Source organism: Rattus norvegicus, chromosome 14 (assembly GCF_021556685.1).
Source record: "Rattus norvegicus strain SHRSP/BbbUtx chromosome 14, alternate assembly SHRSP_T2T, whole genome shotgun sequence".
Taxonomy (NCBI): Eukaryota; Metazoa; Chordata; class Mammalia; order Rodentia; family Muridae; genus Rattus; species Rattus norvegicus.
In genome coordinates, this window is record NC_141547.1 from 9,994,253 (window position 1) to 10,015,356 (window position 21,104).

General features: G+C 46.5%; 1 protein-coding gene and 1 pseudogene across 2 annotated transcripts in view; one reads left to right on the forward strand and one right to left on the reverse strand.

Moving 5' to 3' along the window:
- Rasgef1b (RasGEF domain family, member 1B) overlaps nucleotides 1–21,104 on the forward strand; it is a 528,207-nt gene that overhangs the window by 169,504 nt on the left and 337,599 nt on the right. For both annotated transcript variants that reach the window (XM_087582081.1, XM_087582082.1), the window contains exon 2: nucleotides 12,105–12,158. In XM_087582081.1, coding sequence (XP_087438207.1) covers nucleotides 12,105–12,158 — 54 coding nt within the window. The remainder of the gene's footprint in view (nucleotides 1–12,104; nucleotides 12,159–21,104) is intronic.
- Nucleotides 1,848–6,825, reverse strand: Eef2-ps3 (eukaryotic translation elongation factor 2, pseudogene 3; annotated as a pseudogene).

Genomic DNA, 21,104 nt, shown 5'->3' on the forward strand with positions numbered 1-21,104 from the left:
TTCCTCGCTCTGCCTGTGTGCAGTTTTCCCATCACTATGAGGTCACCAATCATCGTGGCTACTCCCATAGCCTGACTTACTCATTTTTATTTCATGCGCATTGGTGTTTTGCATGCATGTATGTCCGTATGAGGGTGTTTGTCCCCCTGAAGTTACAGAAAGTTATGAGCAGCCATTCGGGTGCTAGGAATTGAACCCAGATCCTCTAGAAGAGCGGTAAGGACTCCTCACCGCTGTGCCATCGCTCGAGTGCATGGCCAATAATTCTGCTCCTTGCAGAGACTGTTTTCAAATGCAGTTGCCTGTGCTGGAGCGTCAGCTGCTCTCTCAGGGCGTGGAATCGGACTGGTTAGACTCTGTTCCACGGCAGGGTATTTTCCTTCAGGTACCATTGTTTTTCCTTCCTCTCCTGCCTGCTTCCCTCGCTATTCCCTTCTTCCCTTTGGATTTCTATGTCTTCCCTTACTCGTACAGTTAACAAACGCTTACGAAGTCTCCCCTCAGCTTTCAGCCCTATTCCCATCAGTGTATTCGGCTGTAGACTAGAGCAGGGAAGAATTTACAGCTTACAATCCAGTGCAGAAGGTGACTCACCTACCCGTAAATACCGCAGAAGGAATCTGTCTAAGTACAGTGGGCTGTTAGGGATTTGAACCCCAAATGTTGGGTGATAATCCTTTAAAATCATTGATGCGGTTCTATTGTTTAAAGATAACCAAAAGGCATAGATGCAAATATATATATATACATATATATATATACATATATATACATATATATATACACACACACACATACACACACACACACCATTTAAGTAGAGATCTTTTACGCTATTGTTATAGATAACCTCTGCACCTCCTTTCCGTCTCTGCCCCTTCTCTGTTTAGCACTTCCTATGTCAGGTGACTATCATTTGAGCTGGGAAGGACAATGTAGGTGACATTGAATAGGGGATCTGCACTCCAGTTCTCTGGCTTAGGTAGCAAGCATTTAACTAACTGAACCATCTCTCAGGCGCCCCTTTTCATTCGTTCTAAATAAATTTCATCTCCTACTCTAACAATCCTAGAGTTCTCATCACAGAATCTACCCCAGAAGGACACGTGAAGTCACCATCCTAAGTTGTGGCTTGGACATTCACTACTAAGGATTCTTTAGTATTGGCCTGCTCTGACGTATGGCTGGTAAGGACTTACTGTCCTCCCACTCTGTGGGTTGTGTCTGCTCTCTAATAGTTTCTTTTGTTGTCCAGAAACTTAGATTCCATCACCCCATCTCTTGATTCTTGGGATCGGTTACTGAGCCCTTGGGGTTCTGCTTATGAAATTCTTTCTTGTCCAGTGTCCTGAGAAATACAATTTCCTCTGCCATTTTCCGAATTAGATTAAGGCCTTTGATCCACTTCACGTCGACCACAAGATGAATGATCCCCATCGAATTTCACTCTTCCAAGGGCAGAGTTCCTGTTTGGCTAGTGCCATTGACCGAATCAGGTATCATCTTTTTACTGCATGGTTTTGTTACCTTTGTCAAAAATTAGGCGGCTGCAGCCTTGTTGGTTTATTTCTGGGTCCTCTTCTCTGTTTTGTTGTCTCTCTGTAGTTATGCCAGTCTAAGGTTGTCATAGCGTCCTGTCAGGAGCTGTGACAACTCCAGCTGGGCTCTTGCTGCTTCTTCTTCTTCTTCTTCTTCTTCTTCTTCTTCTTCTTCTTCTTCTTCTTCTTCTTCTTCTTCTTCTTCTTCTTCTTCTTCTTCTTCTTCTTCTTCTTCTTCTTCTTCTTCTTCTTCTTACCTCTGAATGCATTTACTTAGACTTTTGGACATCTGTGTATTTTCCTCTGAAAATGCTAACCACCGTATCCTGCCCACCCCACGGCCTGCCAGTCCAGCCTGCAGATGGCCATTCACCCTGCCTTGTAATTCCGAAATAAATAGAATTGGTAGCAAGTGAGTGCTGAGTGATGTCAGGGTGGCCCCAGCAGCCTCCAGAGGGGCACGGTGGGGACAGTCTCAAGGTGTCTTCTGATGGGTGGGCACTGTGCAGCATGTGGCAGTACCAGGCTGCCTACAGTTTGTCCAGGAAGTTGTCCAGCGCTGGGATGCCCTCCTTCAGGCCTTTGGCCTTGCAGGTCTCAGCTACGACTTGGCTGGGGCAGCTGCTGTTGTCAAAGGGGTCCCCAGGCAGGATCTGCCAGTGGTCAACACACACTGGGATAAAACGTGGCCACCAGTGTTCGATCGAAGGTTGGCAGTGAAACCAAAGGACTCATTGACAGTCAGGTAGGCCTTGACCACGAATATGGGGGTCCCAGCCACCTGGGACTCCTCAAAGACATGGCCACACTTCCTGTTCAGGACACCATAGATGCCACCCACCACTTGCTCAGGTCACTGAATCTCCACCAGGTAGATAGGCTCCTTGAGGCGGGGCTGTGCGGTCAGCACACTGGCATAGAGGCAGCGACGTGCTGTGGGGATGATCTGACCACCTCCTCGGTGGATGGCATCAGCATGCAGGGTCACATCATGAACATCAAATCGCACAGCACGCATATTCTCCTCCTTAGTGGCCCACTGGAATCCAGCCACCACACTGTCCTTGATCTCATTCAGGTACTGCACACCCTTGGTGATGTCGGTGAGAAAGTTGGGACCAGTGCCATCAGGTCCAAAGCACCAGATCTTGTGGGCTTCAGTAACATTCCACTCATACTTTTCAGCCAGGTAGCGGGCATGCGCCTTGAGTCCTGGTGGGCAGATACCTCACCCTCATCGATGTCCTCTGCCAGGCCATCAGGGAAGGGCCTGGCTTTCATGTACAGCCTGTTGTGCTTGTTGGGGGACTTGGACAGACACAGCACATTGGACCCCTCACTGGCTGTCTCCCGGTAGGACACGACAGGGTCAGATTTCTCGATGGGGATGCAGGCATGATCCTCCTCCAGGTCCTTAAGGCAGACCTCCAGGTGCAGCTCTCTGGCACCAGCAATGATGTGCTCCCCAGACTCCTCGATGATGCACTGCACCACAGGGTCAGACTTAGCCAGTCGCTTCAGCCCCTCCACCAGCTTGGGCAGGTCAGCTGGGTTCTTGGCCTCCACTGCCACCCAGACAATGGGGCTGACGCTGAGCTTCATCACCCACATGTGAACATGCTCAAAGGTGGTGATGGTCCCGGTCTTCACAAGGAACTGGTCCACTCCGACCAGCCCCACAATGTTTTCACAGGGCACATCCTAATGGGCTCCACATAGCGGCCCATCATCAGAATGGTCCTCTGGATAGGCTTCAGGTACAGGTCCTCCTTCTTCTCAGGTGTAGAGTTGGGGCCCATGACCCGGACCTTCAGGCCGGTGGACACCTCCCCAGAGAACACTCTACCAAAGGCATAGAAGCGGCCTTTGTCAGATGTTGGCACCATCTTGGAGATGTACATCATAAGGGGGTCTTTGAGGTCACAGCTCTTAATACTCATGGCGGCCTCATCATCAGGTGGCCCCTCGTACAGCAGCTCACAATGGTTACTTCTGTGCAGTGACTGGGCAAATGGATGGTGATCATCTGTAGCAGGGCGTCACCCGCGGGCAGCCAGAGGCACATCGCAGCCTTCAGCAGTGGTTTGCCCTCCTTGTCCTTGTCCTCGCCGTCCAGCTTGAGGTCCAGCTTCTTGACCAGCTTGGCTGTCTCCTCCTTCCTGAAGTTCATGATGTCATCAAACACCTTGAAGATGGTGCTGGCCGAAGGTACAGGGAAATTTCTCCCCATCTGGGCTATTGCCTGACTTGCTGAACTTGCCGTTGGCCTGGTCAAAGCACCGGTCTCCCCACAGCGTCCTCATCATGTCTTCTACCTTCTTGGCCTGCTTAGCTGCACCCAGCTGGCCCTCATCATTGGCTGCAAACTTGGCCACATACATCTCTGCAAACTGCTTCAGCCTGAAGGCCCAGCCGTGCAGGCCAGAACCAAGGCCGATGGTGCCCAGGACAGGATCGATCATGATATTGCCTGTGGGCCCACTCTCGCCCTCGCCATAGGTGGAGATGATGACATTGACATTCTCCACGATGCGCTGGAAGGTCTGGTAGAGCTCCTCGAGCTCCAGTTGCAGTTCCAGCAAGGTCTGGTCCATCGTGTTCATCATCAGCACGGGCTTGATGCGCTCAGCCATGGCCTGCTGCAGCACGGTCTCCGTCTGCACACAGACACCAGACACACAGACCAGCACCACCAGCGCTCCATCGGTGACACACAGAGCAGCGGTCACCTCTGAGGAGGAGTCCACGTGATCTGGAGAGTCGATGAGGGTTATGAGGAAGCCTGAGCCATTCTTGCTCTGCTTAATGAAGTTCAGGTCGTTCTCAGAGAGCTCATAGAAGAGGGAGATGGCGGTGGACTTGATCGTGAGGCAGCGCTCCTGCTCATCCTTGCGAGTGTCAGTGAAGCGTGTCTCCCCGGCTCGGGCCTGAGGCGATGATGCGGGCCTTGCATACAAGGGAATCGTTCAGCGTGGACTTGCCGTGGTCCACGTGAGCAATGACTGACATGTTCTGGATGTTGGTTTTCTTGTCCATGATGGCACGGATCTGATCTACTGTGAAGTTCACCAGGGTGGCGGATGGCGTCGGATTCTCAGATACAGAGGTGAACAGGGCAGTGTGCCGATGATGGCGGCGCCAATGATGGCGGCGCTGCGGCGGAAGAGCGGGGTCTTGCTTCTTAAGGTTGTTTGTTGTTACTTTGCGTTTTTTTTTTTTTTTTTTTTTCTGTTTGTGATCCTCTATGTTTTCATATCCATTCTTAGATTGCTCTTTCTAGGCATGTGAGGTATGAAATGGAATCTTGATGAGCATTGTGTCGAATCTGCAGATTAAATTCGGAAGGTAGCCATTTTCGCATTATTAACCCTTCAGTTATTAATATGGTTATCTTCCCATCTTCTTGTGTCTTCCGTTTCCTAACTCAGGGCCTGAGACACACACACACACATCTTTTCCTTCTTGGTTTATTCCTAGGCATTTTGTGGAGTTAGCTATGAGTGAGAAATCTTCCCCAGTTTCTTCTTGTGAGAGCTCATCCTTGGAATAGAGGGGTGTAAGCACTCCTGTGTTTGTAATGTTGACTTTGTACCCTGCTGTAAGTTGTGTATTACATCTAAACATTTTTTAGTAAATTTCTATTAGATTCTATAGTGTCTTTGAAGCATAGAATCACATTGCAAATAAGAAGAGTTCACCCCCGTCCTTCCCTATTTTTACCCTTTCTGTGCCTTATCTTCTTGCTTAGTTAAGGTTTTGAACTCTATATTTAAGAGAGAGGGGGAAGCATCCTTGTCTCATTCCTGATTTTAGAGGACATCGTCTCAGTTTGTCTCCATTTAATATAATGTTGGCTATTGGTTTTGGGGCCCCAATATTTATACATTATATATTACTTATTATATATTTTTTATTATATATGTTATAAGTGTTAGAATTTACAAAGAATTGCAAATTTAAACATCAAGGAAACAAAACTGCTCACCAATAAATGGGCTAATGAAATGAAGAGAGTTTTCAAATAAAGATACATAAATGGCCAGTAACTGTTCAATATCCCTAGATTTCAAAGGAATACAAAACAAAGCTATTTTGGGGTGGCTTTGCCCAAACCAGAATGTCATGTGACCGCCAAGACATGTGCCTAAAAAAAGTGTTGAAGAGGATCGTGGGTAAAAAGGAATCCTTATTCTCTGCTTGGTGAGAGCCCAAATTTATAAAGCCATTGTGGAGATGAGTCAGACATTCCTTAGAATATTAAAAATATAACTACCATTTAACCTAATATCAAAATATAGCTATCCTATGACTAAACCTCTCCTGAGTGTGCGCACAAAGAATTCCGTATCCTAACACAGAGATATTCGCACACCCTTGCTTACTGCTGCCTCTGTTTATGATAGGAAATAGCCTAGGTGTCCGTAGAGAGAAAGGAAATACTAAAACTTGCCAGAAAATGAGTTAGGTGACCCAAATTCAGAAAGAAGAACATTATACTCATATTCAGATCATAGCCTATTGTGTGTGTGTGTGTGTGTGTGTGTGTGTGTGTGTGAACAGTCGTAAAAAAGAGAGGGATTAGGGGATAAGAATGGATGAAATGCAGGCAGAAATATGAGCCTTCATTGTCGTTGTCACTCCTCCTCTCCCTCCTCCTCCCTGTCCTCCCCCTCCCGCCTCCCCCTTCCCTTCCTCCCCGTCCTCCCCCATCTTCTCTATCCTCCCCTCCCCCTCCTTCCCCTCCCCCTCCTTCCCCTCCCCCTTCCTCCCCCTTCCTCCCCCTCTTCCTCTCATCTTCCCCATCTTCCCCCTCCTCCTTCCTCCTCCCCCTCCTCCTCTCATCTTCCCCATCCTCCCCCTCCTCTTTCCTCCTCCCCCTCCTCCTCTCATCTTCCCCATCCTCCCCCTCCCCATCCTCCCCCTCCTCCTTCCTCCTCTCCCTCCACTCCCCTCCTCCTTTTCAGATAGATGGTATTGCAATAGCATGAACTACTTTTGTGGTTCAAATGAGTCTTCGCTCTTTAAGGCAATGATTTTGAAGACCGGTCTTTCTTTTCAATCCCATTAGTGAGATAGGAATGAGACACAATTGGTTGCTGAATACACTTGTCTTAGTAGAAAAAGTCATTTTTTTTAAAAAAATCGTTCTGGGGAGGGGTTTGCAACCTGAAATTTTTCGTTTTTTTCCTTTGGTCTGTAATTATGTCAAGTTACTCTTATCATAGTGATCTGTAAGCTGTCTCACTCCACACAAAGTACAAACAACGGGGGCCATAGTTTTCGGCATTGGCGTAGGTTCTAGAATTAGAGGCCATTGGGCATCACTTCTGCTAAGTGCAGACTTGTTAGGGGTGACGATGGCATCCTGAATGTGGGCTTCCACACCTCCCTACTCAGGTGGGCTAGTGACAGATGAGATGATGGGGACTCTACTCAATGAAATCAGTGGAGCTCAGTGGTTCTAGTCCTCTTCTAGCTGCTCCTGGTATCAGGGTTTTGTCTTCATTCCCAATGGACACCATCCTGGCTGCCTCTGAGGGGTTTTTCTAAGACTAAGAAAAATTTAAGTGGCCATTGCATGTCTGTGTTTTTCCTATGGATGTCCCCCTCCAGACAGGAGCCATGCTGTGTCTGTTAAGGGTGGGTGCTAGTTCCGGTCAGGTCCTTGAAATGTATCCATACGTGTTTCTCATGATACACGGGTGGAGGGCAGTCCCTATCTGGTCCCTGGACTGCAGCCATACTGTGTTTCTTGTGATACCCAGGTGGTAGCTTCTGTATAAACAGAGAACCAGAGCCACACATTTAATTATGGCGGAGAAGTGGTAAGAAAAGCATAAGGGAATCGTGGTGCTGTCATGTTAATCCACAAGGTCAGAGGCACCGTGGGGGGTTGTTAAATATTTATGGAATGAAGAAGGAATGGCTCTTGGGTTGAGGGCTCTGCTGGCTACATAACTTATGTGATGAGCAGACATTATGCTTTGATTGAATGACCTATTAAGCGTGTTTAGTTTTAAATGCAGACATAAATAGATTTGATCTTTCCATGGTTCGAATTTCCTCCTATCAGCTTTCCCTTAATTCTCCACAAGTGTTCCAAGCCTTCATTAGCTAAATAGGATGCAGATGATGGTCATTAGTCTGCCGTATAAATCCTGCTGGCATGTTCAATGGCTTTTCACTTGGCTAATTGAAATTTTCGGTATTCATGGACTACAAGAAAACACTGTAATTTTATCATTTGTTTGGGTGCATAATTCCCTCCCCCCTCTGGTTGTTGTTTATAATTATGCAGTTAAAAACTAAATGCGAATGCTGAACTTCGCCTGAAGGGTATGCCATATTCAAAGCATGTGCGTACCCATGTTAGTCTAAAGCCTAAGTACAGAATGGAAACGTGCACTCTGCGAAGAGACCCGAGGATCGCCTTACTAAGAAAGCATCTGCGTGGTATGCACTCTGGGCGCCTGTTCATTCAAATGGGAGAGCTTTCAAACTGTTAGTGATCGGAGTAGGCTGGGTCCTGGCGTCCACCGGCGTGAAATACAGACTGAAGGCCTCAAATGGATGTGTGTCCTTAGGTATCGTTCTCTTAAAGGGCGCTTAGCTTTTGATTGTATTTGAGCATTTACCAAAAGTGGCTGGCCCTTGACTAGTGGTATCTGGGTAAGAGCAACACCCATCCTGTTCACACACACACATCTACGTGCAGGGAATGGAATTCCATAATGCATGCCAGAGATCTGGGCTCTGAATACTTGTAACTCGAGCTGTTCCAATTTAATCAAGGAAGTATTAGGTGCTTGGTGTTTTTTGAATATGTATGGGCGTTGGATGGCAGATAAAACTCAGTGTCGGAGAAGACGGTTTCCCAGTTTCTTCTTCTCCTAATTTAATGGTGATAAACAGCGCTGTGATAATTCTCAGGAGGGAACTTTGGGACATGTGGCATCACTTTTAGGTGTTCCAGCACAGCAGAACATCCCCAGCAAGGAATGGGGTAAGCGGCTCACCTTCAGGGCTCTCTGTTCATTCAGGACTGGATTCCCCACTCATGGTCCATCAGTGAGCCTTCTGACCAAGAACTAAGGTGGCTCATTTCCTTTGTAAATACCAAATTATTTTTCCTTCTGGCTCCCTGTGCCTTCTGCCTATGTAGTTATACCTATGGATGATTATAAATGTTAATGGGAGAGACAAAGCTATGCACTCTAGTCTTTAACTACCGAGTTAATGCATCTCAGAGTCAAATGAAAAGCCGTCCTGTAAATGTTCCCTCTGTGGTCTACCTGCTGTGGTGGTTACCATTGGGAGCTAACTTGAGGGGGCAAACAGATGTCCTGATAACTGGCAGAGCGTGCAACTCAAGACAGGTGATCTGTCTTCCCCAATGTGACCACCATTGTGCAATCCACTGAGGATCTGAACAGAACAGAAAGGTGAGGAGGAGTCAGCTCCCCTCCCTTCCCTCCCTCCCTCCATTCTTTTCTCCTCCTTCCCTCTTTCTTTCTCTCCCTCCCTCCCTCTCTCTTCCTCTCCCTCTTTCAGTTGGGTCATTCATATTTTTCCCTTTTCAGACATCAAAGCTCTTGCTCCTTGTTTCTTTAGATTGTAAATTTGATACTAAAACCTTCTCTCCTTCCCAAGGGTTCTTAGGGGTCGTAGCCTTTGACCTTGGAGTGTTCATAGTTCTTGGACCTTCTGCTAGGTTGAGTTACACCTTTGGCTTCCCTGGTTGGTTCTCCAGTCTCAAGATGGGATCCTGTGGGTCTCCTCAGACCTCTTAATGGAACGAGTCAAAACGCACAACACCTTTTCATTAGGTTTCTATATAGCCTGTGGGTTCTTCTTCTCTGGAAAGCTTACTACGCCTGTAACTAAGACACCTAGAAAGAACCTCTTCTGCCTCAAAAGATAATACAGAGTGGGCCGTGACAGTCTGTGGAGTGTACTACTGGCATCGGCATATAAATACACAAAAGCGGGGTTTTACTTTCTAAGCATATTTGGGGAAATTGTTTTAATTGTCAGCCTCAGATACTGTCCACCCCATGCAGGTCATCTCAGGAATAAAGTTGGAACTTGGGGATTTTAAAATGACGCCATGCTTGGCTGTGCCCGTGTATAACGTGTGATAAACCGTGTGATAAACATGGCCTTATGCAGACGTTCATGGTGGTGACTCATTAGGAGTTTCTCCTTTCATAGAAAAATTATTGATGCAATAATCAAGAAGGTCACAGTGTGAGCAGGTTTCCAGGCTTCTAGTCTTCCATTTCAGTAATTAAGCCGAGCGCATTACGGGAAGGTTCAGAAAACCTACCCAAAGTCATTCACAATAGTAGCAATTAGGAAACGGGATGCTACTTCAGGTCTTTTGAAGGGAATGATACAAAACTGACCCAGCGTATAAGTAAAATCTCCTTAGAGAGTAGCTAAATGAAGGTTGTGGACTGTCATGGACCCATGCCATTCCTCTGCCACAGTCGTTGGCTCGGGGCGTTAAGACTTTCCTGGGCATTGTCCTTTGACTCAAGTTCTTTCTACAAATGCAACATTTGTAGCCAGATGTATCAGTTTTTACGTGAGAAGCGACTGTTGCTGGTTTCTGACTCTTTTTTTTTTTTTCTTCTCCCAATGCATTTCACCTGGGATTGCTAAAGGAAGGGAATGAACAGTATTGTTTAATTTTGTGGGTCATTTCTCCTGGGATTAGGGCACTAATGTCTGACGTTTCATGATATTCTGATTTTGGATTGACAGCACCCATGTAAAATCTGGGTTTGGTGGAACATGTCAACTTGGTGAGGCTGAGCAAGGCAGATCTCTGCAGCTCTCTGGCCAGCCTAGCTGAGTTGATGAGCTCCACATTTAGAGAAACCCCATCCTGAAAGATATCATGGTGACCAAATAAGGGAAACTACCTGACCTCTGACCTCTGACCTCTGACCTCGGGATGCACAGGCACTAATGTGCATACAAACACCCAAACATATAAAGACATGCTCTGAATGGTTCTTTCCAGAGTGTGTATGTTGGTGTGTGTGTGTGTGTGTGTGTGTGTGTGTGTGTGATGTGTGCAAGTATGAACACGTGCTAGCCACAGCTTTTGCGCAGAGGTCAGAGGGCAACTTTCAGAAGTCAGTTCTCTCCTTCCACTGTGGGATCTGGGCATTTCCCTCTCAGTTTGCCAGGCTGGTGCAGTAAGATCTTTGTCCCAGGGAGCTATCTTGTCAGACCTGCTGGGATATCTTGGGCTTAGTTAAAGATGTAGTTGTGGTCCTTGAGACGCCCCCACTTGGAGACTTTGGCAGCTGGCATTCAGGTCTTCCTTAGATCCTGACCCCTCATTAGAATAGAGATTGACACTTGAATTCAGTGGTGGGCAGAGGAATCCTGTCACCAGATTTCTGTTTCCTGGAGAAAATCTAGTTGCAACTCATGGAATTCAGGGTCCTTTCTACAAGCTCTGATAGAGGTCTGACCTGTTGCTTTCAGCTAGGGGTAGTTTTGTCCCCAGGAATTGTTTGGAAATGTCTCAAGACAGGTTTGTGTTGCAATTGAAGCTGACAAAGGGATATTATCAGCCCCAGAGAGATAGAATTTAGAAGGGCAGCAGGTCATCCTGTGGTGGGTGACGTGCCCTCCCCCTCTTCTCTACAACAGAGACTCATCTGCCCAGCAATGGTCAAAGATCTGAGGCAAAAAAGTCGTGTGGCTTAGCCTCATAAGTGGACAGCAGTCAAGGTCTGAAATCAAGATGCGGTTTGCCGTTATGTAGAGCTGTTCTCCTTTCTCCCTTTCTCTCCCTGAACTTCAATTCATAGTCTTATTATGTGGAGTACAGAGACTTCTAGAAGAGGGCTGTGGGACAAGGGGCTCACGATCCCTGTCCCTGTTACCAATCTTGCATCTATCCTATGCTTGATCACTGGACACTTTCACTATTGGCTACCTCAGAAGAACAGGCCACAGAGGAGATTCAATCATTAGAAATATACATTAGCTTTACACCTAAATTAAAAAGCAGAGCGGTTTACCACCCCGAGCTGTTCGTGTGGCTAACAACGGCTATGTTTGGGAGATAGTTTAAGAGGAAGCACCTTACATGTAAATCCCTACACAACACTGGATCCTAGAAAGCCTTGTAAATGACACATCATACCAAGAAAATACACATGCCAACAGGTATAGGCAAGAAGTCAGCCATAGGGAGAGTGAGTGTGGAAGAAAAAAGTGGGAGATGCTAAACCCGGGGAACCATTATGCAGCTCTCTCCTGACTTAGGAAACGTCTCTTCCAGAGCTCAGGCTCACAATGAAAGTCACTGGAAAGACATTGTCACTTGTCTATGAAATGAAGGGAGAATCATTTCCTCATTTGCCTGTGACAAGTGGTCTAGCCTGGGGATAGCGGCCTTGGAAGTGCTGAGGGTAGACCCATGTTAATGCAGGGAAAGCTGTGGCAATGGGACATCGGGCGCCCTTAGATCAGAAGCCAAAGCGAAGATGCCGCCCTCCACTCTGAGGAGCTCTGATGTGTCTGTGCTTTCTTGCTTTCCAGGGCACCATTTTTAGCACGCTGGCTGGTGAGAAGTCCTCTTCCGACTACAAAAAGGTAAGGAGCGGGTGTGCGAGGACTACAGCGCAATCTTAGAGGACGGACTGCCTCAGGGCCGCTGGTGTTCAATGGAGAAGCTGTGGTCTCTGAGGGTGGTGATGGCATGCTGTGAACACCTTTTAGGGTAGGAAATAGAAGTGTCATTGGAAGGACATGGGAATTGTTTAACAATGTTTTGATATTGAGAAACACCGACTTCATATATTTCTGTGTTGCTATTATCTGATACTTTAAAAAATTTTTATTGGTTATTTTGTTTATTTACATTCCAAATGTTATCCCCCTTCCTGGTTTCCCTTCTGAAAACCTCTCATCCCACTCTTCCCCCTGCCTCCATAAGGGTGCTCCCCCACCCCCACTCCCACCTTACCACCCTATGCTGGGGCATCAAAGCTCCACAGGACCAACGGTCTCCCCTCCCACTGATGCCAGATAAGGCTATCCTCTGCTACATATGTAGCTGGAGCCATCCCCTTCCCCCTCCTGTGTACTCTTTGGTTGGTGGTTTAGTCCCTGGGAGCTCTGGGGGATCTGGTTAGTTGCTATTATTGTTCTTCCTATGGGGTTGCAAACCTCTTCAGCTCCTTCAGTCCTTGCCCTAACTCCTTCATTCGGGACACCGTGTTTAGTGCAATGGTTGGCTGTGAGCATCCAGCTCTGTATCAGTAAGGCTCTGGCAGAGCCTCTCAGGAGCCATCCATATCAGGCTCCTGTCAACAAGCCCTTCTTGGCATCAGCAATAGTGACTGGGTTTGGTGGCTGCATGTGGGATGGATCCCCAGGTGGGGCAGTCTCCGGTTGGCCTTTCCTTCAGTCGCTGCTCCACTCTTTGTCCCTTTATTTCCTTTACACAGGAGCAAACCTGGGTTAAAATTTTGTGAAGGGTGGGTGGCCCTATCCCTCCACCAGTGGCTGTGCCTCTCCTCTGGATATGGTCTCTACAGCTTCTGTCTCCCCTTTGTTGGGTATTCCAGCTAATGTCATCCCTACTGGGTCCTGGAGGCCTCTTGCTTCCCCGGCATCTGGGACTTTCTAGTGGCTACCCCCAGTTCCCCATCCCCCATTGCTACACACCTGACCCTCTGTCCATCTTGCCTGTCTCCTCCCACACCTAATCCTGCCCTCCCTTATTAAACGAGATGAGCATCAGGAAGTACAGGTCCACGGTCTAGAGTGAACCACAGGCTTCACAGTCTTTGATTGCAGCTGTGACGGCTGGAAGACATAAGCTCAACCCAGTAGCAAAGTGACTTCTCAGTTTGGAAAGTGGTCATGTAGCATAAAAGTCTGGCCTGGCGTCACCGCAGTCAGGTTTGAGAAGCTTGTCACGCTTTGCAAAAGGATTAGCTTCACCCACAGCTGACAGGTCATGCCTGCAGCCTGCCTGCAATCACTGCGTGGCTAATTCCTGGCTTTGAGGGCCAGGGGTCACTTTGATCCACCTCTTTAATGTCAGATTTAACTAGATCCTGTCCTCCTTGTAGAGGAGGAGAAGCGATTTCACAGTCCAGACAAGCTCAAATAAATTCTTTGCCGCTATCAGATGATGTGGAAAAGCAGGTGCACGAAGACTTGACTTACGGCTAACGCATTACCTGGCGTTTCATGCGCTTTCCTATCATGGCGTTTTGTGTGGTGTGATTTCCGTCTTTAATATTGCTGGGTAAGGAAGTAGGGAGAGATATTTGTCTTTGGAGGGAGAGTGAGGACCCGCTCCCTTTTATTACTCTTGATAGATTTTTTTAATGATTTACCTTTCCCGATTTCTGTCCTGTTTGCCTTATTCTTTACAGCAAGTTGTGGCCCTCTAGAGATGAGAGCCATGCGTTCGTTATTTTTAGAACCACAGATCTCGGTGCACAAAGAGACTTTAGGGGCTTGGCAGGTTCACCTTTTCCCAGGGTGGGACTAGCTTTGATATTATTTATAGATGGACCTCTGTCCTCTACTGACAGTGATCTTTGTGAGCCTGGTTATTCCCTAGTGAGACAAGTCAAAGAATTAGAATCTTTTGGCCTGGCCAGCATCTCCAATGATGTCTACCTGCTTATTTAAGGGTAGACCAGCTCATGTGCTCTCTGCCCAATCCCCTCCCATCTCATTTCCACGCCAAGATTTCCCTTATTGCTTCCGACAGGCCACCACTATGGTTGATTCGTATGAGCACGGAGTGTGGAGATTTGCTTTTGGAAGGCGCTTCTATGACTTGCTACTCACTTGGGTTGGCTATATACCTGTGGGTGCCTCACTTTTATCATCTGTAAAATGGGAATAGTAACTGAATCAACCTGATACAGTATATGACATATACATAAAGCCCTTACAAGGTGCCCGACAATACTAGAGCTTGCATTAGCCATAATCATAGTCATTGATTTTTATAAGCATCTATCTCTTTTGCATTGTCCCTGTTATCAATGTCTAGAACTCTGTTTCCCTGAGTGTAGCAAGCTCTCATGAAGCGTCCAGGGACTTCTCGGTCTCCCTTCAGCATGCTTGTTATAAACAATGAAGGTGTGAGCTATGGGGGTGGGGAGCAGCTGTAGGCTTTCTTGAGTGCAGCTCAGACAGCTCACAGGGTAAGATGGTGCTGCTTCCTATTTACAACCGCACTCTTCTGTCAGCCTTGGGAGTTTAGATCCTTCATCGCACTCTCAAAACAGCTTCACCTGAGATGCCAAACACCATTGATTCACGCTTACATTTATGTAAATGATTCTTTCAATGTAAACACAGACTGTTTTATATAATCTGCTCGTTGAAAAATGTTGACTGATCAAGTATATTTTGTAATGTCACCTGTTTTATTTACTACTTCTCCTGTTCCCACATCACTTACAAGCCCGAGCCGTTTCTGGGACTGTCCCCTCCCACCCCATTTCAGTTAACAGGTGATCACTGAGTGTCTATTAAGTGAGATATATGTAGATAGTCTGGTGGCCAAGTTACGTTAGCACAGGGCCAGGTTTGGGAAGGAAGTGCGTATACTTGTGTACATCAGTTTTGTTTTGCCAGCCACGTCTCACTAAGGATGCCTAGAAGACAGCTGGGCGTGCTGACGTACAGCTCAGGAACTCGTCCTGGGCTAGATCGAGAACACGGGAGCAATAGGCATACCGAGGGGGACTGGGAGAACGGGAAAACATGAGATCACCCCACAAGTGCGTCGATTGAGAATAAACGGGTTTAGCAGAGAATATTTAGGGGAATTAACACAGAAGGGCTAGAAGAAAACTGTCAACTTTGTAGGAAGGGAGAGCCACAGAGGCTGGGAAATGTGATGCGTCAGAGTCAGAAGTCAACAGTCAACAGTTTACGAGTCCCAAAGAGGTAGGCTTTCCTCACAAAGTTGGTGCTGCTAAGAGGTGAAGTCAAATCATCGCTGTGAGGTATCCACTGGCTTTGCTGATGCCGTGTGCCACGGACAGTTACCAAGATCTAAAGGACACACCTACACATCAGGTCGCGGTGGGCATAGCATTGAAATGGATGAGGAGATAGAAATAGTAAAATCGTCTTCGAAGAGATTTGTTATAAAAGAGGACAGAGATGATGAATTGGACCAGGATCATGGGGCCAAAGGAGTGCACCTCAAGGCAGATGAGCAGGTGTGTTTAAACGCTGTTAGAGAAGACAGTGGGCAGGGTAGAGTAAGGCTTTCTGCAAAGAGACTGTGGAAAGTCTCCTGCGAGATGCCACTGAGAAGACGGAGGTGCTTGGGATTCTAAGCACAGAATTAACCTTAGAGAGAGAGGGGAGGAATACGATTCATCTGGGGAAGGGGAACTACGAATGCAGTCATGCCATTATACAACGATGATCAATTTATTGACTTCTCTATGGGGGTGATGGTTCGGTCTCTTTGAGTCCGAAAAACTGTAGAATAATTAGAAAAACCCACGATGCTTATTATTTTTCTTCTGTTTTAAAGATAGGGAAATTAAGAACGACTTCGGTTGTTAATATCAAGATGTGATACTTTTCAATTTAAAAAAGGATTCTTATGTGTATGAGTGTCTTGTCTGCATTGTCTGTGTGCCTGGTGCCCGCAGAGTCAGAGGACAGTGGCGGGTCCCCTGAAGCAGAAGTTACAGAGCCCTAGGCTGTGAGCCACCATGTGGGTGCTGAAAAGTGAGCCCGAGTCGTCTGTAGGAGGACTCTTAACTTCGGAGACATCTCGGTGGCCTCACGCTCTACTACTGTCCAGTGATTGTCTGTAGATTTATCTCGAGTCTATAGCACCATTTCTCATGTGATCAACCGTCTGGATCTTGTACAGCCATAGGCAATCTATTCTCAGATCACTCCCTAACGTAGCGCCAATAGTCAAATTTCCTCTGAGTCCAAGCTGCTGATTGACGGAAGGTCTCTCCTCTGCTGGTGTTCTGGAGCCCGTGCCCAAATGTAAACGCATGTTCTACATCCCGAATGTCCTTCCCTAGTGTCACCACCCCAGTCAACAGCTTCGTCATGCCAGGTAGCAGGCCCACGGTCCCACCTGGTTTCTGCCTTCATTTCTCCTATCCGGCTACTGTCAAGGCCTACAAATGCCACACGGAAACATCGCTGGAGCCCCTCTGTCACCGCCCTCACCTCTCTCTTCTTCCTCGGAGGGATTCTGACGGCTCCCTTCTCCATCTTCCCTTGTGCCAAGTTTTCCTTCCTCTGCTCCATTTTTCAACCTGCTATTAGAGTTACGCTCCAAAATAGCAAAGTAACAGACGCTGCTCATCTCAAGCCCTTGCTTAAAAACATCTAAGCGGCATAATGTAGTCCATTACCATGCATAGTTAATAAACCCCAGTGAAGACATAAAAATAACAGCATTTAAGACCCTAGCAGATTTCAGCGTTATTCATTATAAAACCCGCCCCACCCAGCCAGGGAGTCATTCCTGTCCCCATTGTTTAAAGTCACTGTTCTTCAGGAGAGGTTACTCCCATCTCCTCCAGGTCCCTCCACCATACTCCATGAGATGGCTGGAGCGGTGCCGGCCCGCAGCATACGGCTCCTGAATGTGAACTCTCAGAACTCCGTGTGGCTTCTTCCTGAGTAGGTTCCTCTCCCTCTTGGCTTTCTCAGAAGCTCTGCATCTCTACAACAGACCTCTCCTGTCACGACTTCCGTGACCTGGTGCTCTTGATTTATTCAGGTATGTTGGCTACTTTTATTGCTAATTTGACACGGCCAAGAGTCACTTGCAAAGAGGGACTCTTGAGTGAGTAAATGCCCAGATTGGACTGGCTACTAGTCACTGGTCAGTCTATAAGATTGTCGTAACTGACCGTTCATATGGGAAGGGCTAGTCCTCTGTGGGTGGCACATTCCCTAGGCTGGTGGGGCTGTCTAAGAAAGCTAGCTGAGCACAAGCCAATGAGTGAGATGGTAAGGAGCATTCTTCTATGGTTTCTGCTTAAGTTCCTACCCTGATTTTCCTCTCTGGTGGACTATGACCTGGAAATGTTAGTCAAGTAACTCCTTTCCCCCCCAAGTCAACTTTGGTGAGAGTGTTTTATCACAGCAAGAGTGAGAACAAACAAGGACACAGGGAAGAGTAGAGCATTTACCTCTTGGCTACTTAACATTTTACAGTTAGTCTTAATAGAGGTTGCATATATAGTTCAGCTTTTAGAAAATAATATTTGTACATACATAACACATGCATATCTTGAGGATAGAGCACAAGGTTAAATAGAAATATGAAACCCCTCTATATTTCATACGTATCTTATGCACATAGCCTGCAGGAAGTTTTAGTCCTGAAATATGAAGTCAGAGGTGGAATTCTCCTCCTGATCATCATACAGTATTCAAAAATGTTTCTGGACTTCAGGTTTTGAGACCAGGGGTAATGAAACTGCAGATTCTACCAACAACGTATTGCCCTCAAGTGCTTCCCACTTTCCTAGCTTTTCTCTGAAAGCTTTGTGCTTTGCACGGATTATCTCACTTGGTTATTGTAACTGTTCTTTGAAGAAAGCTCTCCATTACTGTTTTATAGATGGACAAACCAAGGCCCAGAGGCATGAAGGAGCTTGCATGGGATCCTTCTAGTAGTAGGTGTTGTAGTCTGGATCCAGCAGTCTGGCGCCTGTACAGCATGGCTCTTGATCTTTTGCAACTTTCTTCCCCCCCAGTGGCTTTTAAAGACTTAATGGGTCCCACCTCCTCCTTGCTATTAGCTCTTGCAGAGAAACAATGGCTGATTCTGTTAGGAATTGTAAAACAATAACGGTGAGGTAGCAAAGGCTCAGAGAAATTTATTTAGCACACCTCAGACGTGCGTGAGATCACTCCAGGGCTGTGTGGCTCTAACAGGCGAGCTATTTATTTACTCCCCCATTTTAAACTGGAGTTGAAGAAAGAATATTTATGTTCAGGATTTATTTATGAAGGTCATTTCTTTGCACTAAAATAAGGCGCTAACCAACGGCGGGCCATGAAGACCAGTGTGCTTAGGTGGGTCAGAATGGAATGTTTTCCAAGGTCTGCCCCTCCCCCACCATGTTGTGGTGTGGGAAGAACTTTTGTTTCCTTAAGCGTTGATGCAGAAAACCTAGAAGCATCTCGGGGGAAGTCCGTGCCTTTGTCCATTTATTGTGGATTATTGATTGAGTACAGCCCTACTATAAGGTACTTTTTATTGCTGACTGTGGGAAACAAATGGGCCAACAGATGCAGTAACTCACCCCAGGGCATGTCTGAAGCTCGACTCAGCCTGCAGGACAGGCCTACCTCATCCCTCATCCCACTCGAGTTCTCCCTTGACAGCATCTCCTCCCCTCGTGCTGCTTCACCCAAAGTTAACATCCTCAAGGCGTGTGTGGGGTGACAAGTGCTGGAGAACGGTCCTCAAGGGGGCGCTCCTTGGCATGTCGTGCCGCCAAGTGTTTGTTATATATTTTTGTGGTTTGATCTTTCTGCGTCCCTCAGGAAAAGATATTCCTCGGCTCGTTCTGTCCCCTGTGGCTTTCACTCTGGGTGGATCGTAGGCTAGAAATTCTGGAAAGGTATGGGTGACAGAGAGGGCCAGGGTCAGGGATAAATGAATCAAAGGGGGAAACCGAAAATAGAGATCTTTGTTTCATTGATCACTTGGAAATGAAAGACAGTGATTTTATTTCCAGGTTAGTACTGAAGTTGCTTTATCCTGTTCTGTTTCTATCTGTGTGGGATAACCTAGAACCCCATCCAGAATCCTTGCCTACAGCCATAACACTAGGATTCTCAGGTTAGAACTTCGCTTTCAAAATTCAGAAAGTGGGACTACAGAGACAGCTCAGCCGTTAAGAGCACAGGCTGCTTTTCCAGAGGACTTCCAGACCCTACATGGCTGTTCACAGCCATTCGTAACTACATCTCACAACTTGCTGTAATTCCAGGGGGTCCAACATGCTCTCCTGACCTCTGTGGACACCAAACACGTGTATGTGGTATGCAGACGCACATGCAAACACCATCCCGTACTTGCTAAATAAATAAATAAATAAAACAAACGTTTAAAGTAAAAGAAAATTCAGAAAGCATTTTTGGTGGCTTGTTATATATCCCTGTTTATTTTGATTTCTTCTTTGTATGTTTCTGTACTCCTGGCATTTTCATTTTAACCTATGAAAATGATCATTTTAATAGATAGCGTAAAAAGTTTGATGTAAAACCTAATTTAATAGATAATTTAGAAAACTAGCCATGTAAAACAGTATTTGTTTTGGGTTTGGATGGTGCCACATTCCTTTAAGCCCAGCACTTAGGAGGCAGAGACAGGTATATTCCTATGAGTTCAAGGCCAACCAGGGCTGCACAGTGATACCCTGTCTTGAAACAACAACAATGATGAAAACTCCAAGAGTATTAGTTTGGGCGTTTGTGATGATAATGTGATAACATAAAGGAGACCCACTTCTCAGTAGTGGTAATTTTGTGAGATATTTGTTTCTTCCAACATGAGACCTTGACTTAGGGGCCTCCCTCCTCCTGTCGCTAAGCACATGTTAGCATACAGAGAATGTGTCTGTGTAGACGCCGAGCTTCCCAGATGAAACTTTACCTCTAGCGTGAAGCGATGGCACCTAACTACATTGATAATTTTCCTGCAGGAGGCGACTAAAGCATGCACCGTGTGAGAGTGGTATCTTGAGCTTTTGATCAATAACAGACGAGCGGGTCCCTAGGTAAGGGGTGGCGATACTGACAGCTAAGGTAGTTATTCATGCTCAACTCTCCAACCTTTGACGCTGTGATGTGTCCTTCTTTCTTTTTCTGCTATTCATTTATTTTTACATTTTGAGATTATAACTACAACATTTCTCCCTTCCCTTTCTTTGCCCTAAAGTCATATACTTGCCTTGCTCTTTCAGATATGTGGACCTTTTTTGCATAAATTGTTATGGCATGTATATCATATACGTATGTACATATATATGTATATGTATATGCATTACTAAATATAACCTGCTCAGTCTGTATACACGCTTTTAGGGCTATTTGGCGTTGGATTAGCATTCAGTGAGCTCTTCATTGGGAAGAAGTACAACATCCCTTCCTCTCTCCCACTCAGTGTCCCCCAGCCACCTGTAGTCTCTCATGGTTAAGGCTTTCCCGGCTGCTTTGGCGTCTCTCTTGGTGTCATCCTGGTTCAGATCATGCTCTGGCAGATGTGTTGGTGAGAGACTGTATGGGTGTTGTTTCCAACATTACTAGGAGTCACAACCTCACAGTGAATTCCTCCATCTGTTGGCAGCAAGAGGGAAACCATGCCTGGTAATAGAAACCTACATCTATTTGGTGCTGGCAAAGTTATGGTTATTGGAGAACCTCCAGCCGCTACTCTACTAAACCAGCTTAATTCCCAGCAACAGCTTAAACACCCAACCTTATGCCGACAGATAAGTTTAGTGTTCATCCCTTGTCAAGGGAAGTCCTCTTTGCAGCAAGCAGAGATGA